The sequence below is a fragment of the Morone saxatilis genome, unplaced genomic scaffold (genome assembly GCF_004916995.1).
Source record: "Morone saxatilis isolate NCDOM2014 unplaced genomic scaffold, NCSU_SB_2.0 Contig23, whole genome shotgun sequence".
NCBI classification, from domain to species: Eukaryota; Metazoa; Chordata; class Actinopteri; family Moronidae; genus Morone; species Morone saxatilis.
Genome location: NW_023339796.1, coordinates 17,061,500 through 17,068,302, shown reverse-complemented (window position 1 = coordinate 17,068,302; position 6,803 = coordinate 17,061,500). Strand labels below are relative to the sequence as shown.

The window sequence follows — 6,803 nt, the reverse complement described above, 5'->3', positions numbered from 1 at the left end:
GTCTGTGTGTCTCTGTCTGTGTGTCTGTGTGTGTGTGTGTTACTGTGTGTGTGTGTGTGTGTCTCTGTGTGTGTGTGTGTGTGTGTGTGTGTGTGTGTGTGTCTTTGTCTGTATCTGTGTGTGTTTGTGTGTGTGTGCGTGTGTTGGTTCGGGCAGGTCCGGGGACTCAACTGCAAGGATCTGGAACCTGAGTGAGAACAGCACAGGCGGATCCACCCAGCTGGTTCTGAGGCACTGCATACGGGAAGGGGGCCAGGACGTACCCAGCAACAAAGACGTCACCTCACTAGACTGGAATGTGAGTGTGTGTGTGTAGTTGAACAGTGAGTGTGTGTGTCTGTTCCATTGAGTGCACATTTTAGTAATCTAATCAAGTGTGTGTGTGTGTGCGTGTGCGCGCGCCTATGACCGCTACTTCTGTTAAAGGCATTCCTTCAAACCAGATATATGGGGGCGAGTCACTCTCACAGAGGAAAAGGCCTTTATGTTGCTCAGCTGCAAACTATTTTTTGTCTGAGTAGTACAAGTCAGTGCACAACGCTAAATCAGCTAATATTTTATCTGTCATTAACGACTTGCTTCTAAATGTGAGCCTCATTAACAAACAACGCGGATATACCTGTAAAATAAGGCACAGTCCTACTTGGATCAGAATCTGCAAATAAAACTGAGAAAGCGTGAATGCAAGTAAATCATCTCTCTCTTTCTCGCAGAGTGAGGGAACCTTGCTAGCAACAGGCTCATATGATGGCTTTGCTAGAATATGGACAAAAGATGGTAAGACTCTTCTCTTTCGCTTCATCGTAGCTTTGCAAAGATGCATGGATGGTTAAATGTTTCTGCTCTCTTTCCAAGTTGTGTTGCATTTTTATATTTTTAGGAAACCTGGCCAGTACTTTGGGTCAGCATAAAGGTCCTATATTTGCACTCAAGTGGAATAAAAAAGGAAACTTCATCCTCAGTGCTGGTGTAGACAAGGTAAGTCCCATTGAGTTTTAGCTTTTAACTTTAGAGTTGAATAAGTTTGATAAATGCATCTGGGCTGCTCTTGGGGGCATTGCCGCTTATTCCGTATTCAGAGTTACCACTTTAAATCTGCTTTCAAATTAGAATTTGACATATTCTCCATGGAGACAGGATGTTGAGGTGGGATGTAACAAAGTGAGGGATGATGCTAAATGTGATATCAGTTTGGCAGTCTGATGGGAGCTGTGGGATTGTCGGAAAATATGTGATGTTTCTTTTGTTCTGTAAACTGTTTTCCAGGAAGCAACAGTTTTCTAGGATGATAAAGCCGAAATAATCAACGCCTTGAGGCATGAATGCAGATATATTTTTTTTTTAAAAGCTGATAAAAAGCAAAATTGTCATCAGATCATAGCCAATGGGTTCAATCTAATCTGTGCAGTACTTATTACTTTTATTTGCAACCAAAACCCACTCAAATACTAACAATCAAAGCTACTCAAAATACAAACGGAAACCAGGATCTTGTCCCTTGCCTACTGTGAATTCATATGCTGACATCTGTTAGCATGCGGGTGGACCACAGACAGGTCTGGGCAGATATTGTGTGCTGTCCTCAGTGTAGACCTACATGTCAGAGACTGCTTACACCAACACAAAATGTTAAGGACTGACAGAAAGTCAGATAGACACGCTGACGTCCTGTCACAAAATTACAACAATTTGTGGACATTGTTCAACATTGCCATCTAGTGACCTAAAGTATAATGACATACAGTGTCGCCTTGATATCTTGCAAGTATGTAAAGGCCTTAGGTGTGTGTGTCATATATGAACTTTCGTGTCTCCTCCTCAACCTGTGCTCGGTATTAAGAACACTTTTGTGTTAATGTATGTGATGTATTTGTTGACTTTCTAACATGATCAATATTAATTTTAGCATAAATAATGAAAATCTCCTCCTTCACACAGACCACAATTATCTGGGACGCACACACAGGAGAGGCGAAGCAACAATTTCCTTTCCACTCGGGTGAGTGACAGGAGTTGCTCGATTGTTCCACATGCCCTTTCATGCAAGAGTGTTTTTTTTCCATTTATAAAATTATCAGATTAAATGTGGCAATGGAAAATCTACCTCACTGCTGCAGCGGCCCTAAACTCTGTCTCCGCCCCCCAACAGCACCGGCTCTGGACGTAGACTGGCAGAGCAACAACACGTTTGCCTCCTGCAGCACAGACATGTGCATCCATGTGTGTAAGCTGGGTCAGGACAGACCTGTCAAGACCTTCCAGGGACACACGGTAAGACAGGACTACTGTGTGTGGGTGTGTGAGCTTTCTGACAGGGAGGGAAAGGGAAACCTTCTGAATACACTCCTGTACTTGAAGCATTGTGGGATAGCTAATATGAATCCTGAATGTGACTCACTGTAGCATCTGATGGANNNNTAAGGTGCATATCTTCACAGCTCAATAATGTTTTTATTTTGTAGAATGAGGTGAATGCCATCAAGTGGGATCCCACTGGCAGCTTGCTGGCCTCCTGCTCGGATGACATGACATTGAAGGTCAGTCCACATAACATGCAGATGTAATACAGTGACTCAATGGCTAAGATAAGCACAGAAATGGACCTGAATCAGACAAACACCTGATTGGATGTGTTGAGGTCATCTGTAATAAAAGCCATAGTAACAGCTGGCTTCTTCCTCTCTGGCATAGATCTGGAGTATGAAGCAGGACTTGTGTGTCCATGACCTTCAGGCCCACAGTAAAGAAATCTACACCATCAAGTGGAGCCCCACAGGCCCCGGGACCAACAACCCTAGCGCCAACCTCATGTTGGCCAGGTAAGGCCTCAAAGCAGCAACTGAACCCCTCTCACTCTCCTTGTGTCATTTGACCTCATATGCTACAGAGTAGTTTTGTATTTATAGAGGAATGATGACACAAACACTATTTTTTTTAAAAATACTATAAATAAATTGGAATATTAAGAAAAAACCTACATTTTCTCATGAATATGTTTTCATAATTTTGAGGCGATATCAGAATAGTCTCAATGAATCTTTATTGCTGCATTTTTAATAAGTTGAACAAGTTCTGTATCCACTGTTCTTGGTAGCAGTGCCATTCCTTGATAGAACTTCATGAATAAAATATTTGACAGTGACCTCAGGGCTGCTGCTCATATAATATTCAGGTTTGACTTGGTCTATTCAACTCAGGCACCAGACTTTGCTCTGCAGATGTTAGTATCACTAAGTTACGTCTTAACCTATTGGCTGAATGACTATTGTAAGTCACCACACGGCCAGCTCGAATCTTTTCAGATGCACCCTTGAATGACCCTGAGGAAATAATGCAGGGTCGACAGATAAGAGTGGGCTTTCCTCCTGAACAACCCTAACATCCTGAGGTCCCTGAGGAGAATTGACAAACGGACATTGCCACCCACATATTTATAAGACAGTATCTCTGTGTCTCAGTAGAAGAAGAAAACACAATTGAATGAAAAGGCTGGGTCATGTTCACTTTAGTTAGCAGTTCATTTTAATGCGGCATGACTCTTGGCCACTTGACTCACTCCTCTTCTCGTCCCCTCTTTCCAGCGCATCATTTGACTCAACAGTGCGTCTGTGGGACGTGGAGCGTGGTGTGTGTATCCACACGCTGACCCGCCATCAGGAGCCTGTCTACAGCGTGGCCTTCAGCCCTGATGGCAGGCACCTGGCCAGCGGCTCCTTCGACAAGTGTGTCCACATCTGGAACACTCAGGTCTGGGATAATACTTTCAAATTATAACCACACACCAGGGTGCAAAGTTTACCTTTTCTTTTAAATGATAAAACATCTATTAGCTACTGCCAGATAAATGTTAAAACTCACCAGTTATTCTTTCTATCATGAATTTGTGTCTGAAATCTACCAACCACTTTCATATTTTACCAGCATTTGGCTGGTGCTCATCACACTGCCACTAATGAACAATAGCCATTATATTATAGCCATTATAACAGGTGGTATAAATACATAGGGTAAAGACGTTGCTGAGCATTACTAATGTGTATGTGTTTGTTTCCTCAGACGGGGGCTTTAGTCCACAGCTACCGGGGGACAGGAGGGATCTTCGAGGTGTGCTGGAACGCCACAGGGGACAAAGTAGGAGCTAGTGCGTCAGATGGATCGGTGAGTTGTGCTGCCTGAGCTCTTCGTCACACATCATTAACTAAAAGTAGTAGCCACCCACACACACTTTGGCCCCTATGTACAACTTCCACATCGGACTGCTGACCCAGGAAGATTGTGGGTCAGCTGTGTGTATTAAACGTTCGACCCAGGTAAGCTGGCACCATAAAGTGCCTCTGGTCTGAATCGTGGATGACACTGATATTAAACCTGGTTCTGCTGGGGATAAAAGTTAATGAGCTTGACTTATGACATGGGGCTTCTTTGTTTCATTTATCAAACATGTACATGTAGCTCAGTGGACATGTGCAACCAGTCACTTAAGATTGTTTATGGACTGACCAGCATTTATACACTGTTGTGCTGACTGTTGGATCTTAATCTGAGTTTACTGCTTGAAACGTAACCTCAAATTGAATGAAAATGTAACATAATAGTTGATGTTGCAGTGCCGTTAGTTAACACTAGATAGAGCCATTAGTGTCTGAAAAATCAGTCACGGTCGACTACTGCTCACTAGGAGTGTAGCGGTACACAAGATTTACAGTTGGGTTATCTACCTTGCTTTTGGGGTCATGTTTCAGTACGTTTTTGGTACCACAGGTTAAACAATTTTAATTTAAAATACCATTTAAGTTGAAAAATGTACAAATTCAGCAGTGGCTTATTTGCCATAATTCTTACTTTAACAATTAAGGAAGTTAAATACTGGAATATTGTAAATAAGAAAAAATAAATGACACAGATGTCAGTAATGGTCCATTGTAAAAAAGTATTCCTAAGTATCTGCTGCTTGTGCTTGTTTGTACAGGGCAGGCTCAGCAGACTCAGATGCACGTGAGGGCACATTCCAGTGGACCTCAATGAACTTTGTCCATATGTTAAAGTCCAGTACCCTCTAGCCTAGGCATAGTCCCATATCTGCATCTGAGATAAACACGTCAGTTATTACTTTGGTCTGAATCTGCAGCACAGCGTTCAGAGGCTGCCTGAACGCTGTGGGGAGAAGGACTTGCCTTCTGGTCTGTTTTTGTCCCTTCTGCTAATCGTCGAGAGATGCCGTTGTAAATGAGCACTTCTGAAGTATTTCCACAGATGTACCGGACTTCAGTTGAACAATATCGACATACAATCTTTGTCCTTTTTTTACTGTAACTAAGTGGGATACAACAATGCTCCCGTACAGTGGAGCAGCGGCACTATTACCTCTGTCCCCTAATAGTCGAGTAGAAGATGAGAGGAGTCTTAGTCGACACACTTTTCATTAGTCGGATAAGTTCAGAAAAACAAAAGCTCAGCAGCCTCCCAGTGACCAAGGCCCTGATTTACAGTGGCTCCAACCAGGACTAGACACAGCGGGTTCGGACAGGGACAGGAGAAGCATGAAGGGAGAGATGGAGAGGAGTGAGTTTCTCGCAAGTTGGTCGACTTGGAAAGTCTTTAGTCAGGGACTGCTGTAGTTCTAGCTGTAAGAAAAGTTTGTAAGCTGGTGTGAGCCAGATTCCCAAGAACGCTCCTTAAACCTTTGAGATGAAACTGGTTTAAAGCATTGACCCGAGGAGTGTTTGAATGTCCGGCCAAATACAGCAGACTGGTAAGAAGGGCCAAGATCAGGGACGTGATTGCAACACTCCATCAGTCAGGCGTTTATGGTTGAGTAGCTAGACAAAAGCTCTTGGAGAGTTAAAGGGATATTACAGCCATCTGGTTGTGTGCCAAGTAATATTTAAGATGAATCTGAGGAACATAATTTAAAAGTTTGACAAAAATGTTGCTTATTGACCTGAATGCAAAGTCCTACCTGGGGTCACCTGGTAATCGGATCCCTTTAAGAATATTTTTTGCTATGAGTATGCCTCTTAGAATCAGGGACTGGGAGACACGATGAGAGACTGATGCAGAGACCCTTGAAAGAAACCTGCTTCAGAGTGCACATTTCAGCACAACAGACAGCCAAGACACCCTGAGGTGGTTTGGGACCAAGTATCTGAAAGTCATTAAGTTCTCTGTTGAACCCCCACTGAAAGTCTGAAGAGACCTGAAGATCACTATTCACTGACGCTTCCCAGTAAACTGACAGAGCCTGAAAGGAGTTGATATGAAAAATGAGTGTGTGTGTAGACTTCACAGTTCAGTATGTACCTCGGTTTTGAGGTCATGGTGTGATATGTTTTCAGTACAGTGGGGAAAACAAAATGTTAACATTTAACAGTAGCTCATTAGTTCTGTTCAGTTCCTTCTGTAGCATATTGTCAACAGATTAACAAAATATTTTATCTTATGTTAAGACCTTGAGCCATTGATAATTCATGAATAACTGAGTGACCTGTCAATGACAAGGTAGCCGCGCCCAAAAGCATATGCAGCTTTATCATATATTTTACTCTAAATCTGACCATAATTTACTAAATGAACATTGTGTTGTGTGGAAGAATACTTGAAACTAGAGATTGAGAGCATACACTGATTAGAAACCTGTTTACTAAACTAATAAATCAGGTGAGAAGTTCGCTCCTTTCTCCCTAAGACTGTATGGTATCAGTGTTTTATTGCAGCGAATGGAGCTCCCTCTGCTGGCCTTTACATAGAATGCAGGTTTTAAGACACTTGGCACCAGCTTCACTTTAAGGCCTCCGCACACCAAC

At 42.7% G+C, this 6,803-nt stretch overlaps 1 protein-coding gene across 6 annotated transcripts in view; it reads left to right on the top strand.

Annotated features, from left to right (window-relative positions):
- The window catches only part of tbl1xr1b (tbl1x receptor 1b), an 18,587-nt gene that overhangs the window by 11,337 nt on the left and 447 nt on the right, over positions 1-6,803 (top strand). For 5 of the 6 annotated variants that reach the window (XM_035670958.1, XM_035670957.1, XM_035670959.1 and 2 more), the window contains 9 exons: positions 157-298; positions 714-777; positions 881-978; positions 1,939-1,999; positions 2,150-2,271; positions 2,463-2,537; positions 2,692-2,819; positions 3,582-3,747; positions 4,057-4,158. In XM_035670958.1, the coding sequence (XP_035526851.1) occupies positions 157-298; positions 714-777; positions 881-978; positions 1,939-1,999; positions 2,150-2,271; positions 2,463-2,537; positions 2,692-2,819; positions 3,582-3,747; positions 4,057-4,158 (958 nt within the window). Of the gene's footprint in view, positions 1-156; positions 299-713; positions 778-880; positions 979-1,938; positions 2,000-2,149; positions 2,272-2,462; positions 2,538-2,691; positions 2,824-3,581; positions 3,748-4,056; positions 4,159-6,803 lie in introns of those variants that run through there. The other variant, XM_035670960.1, reaches the window with a different exon arrangement.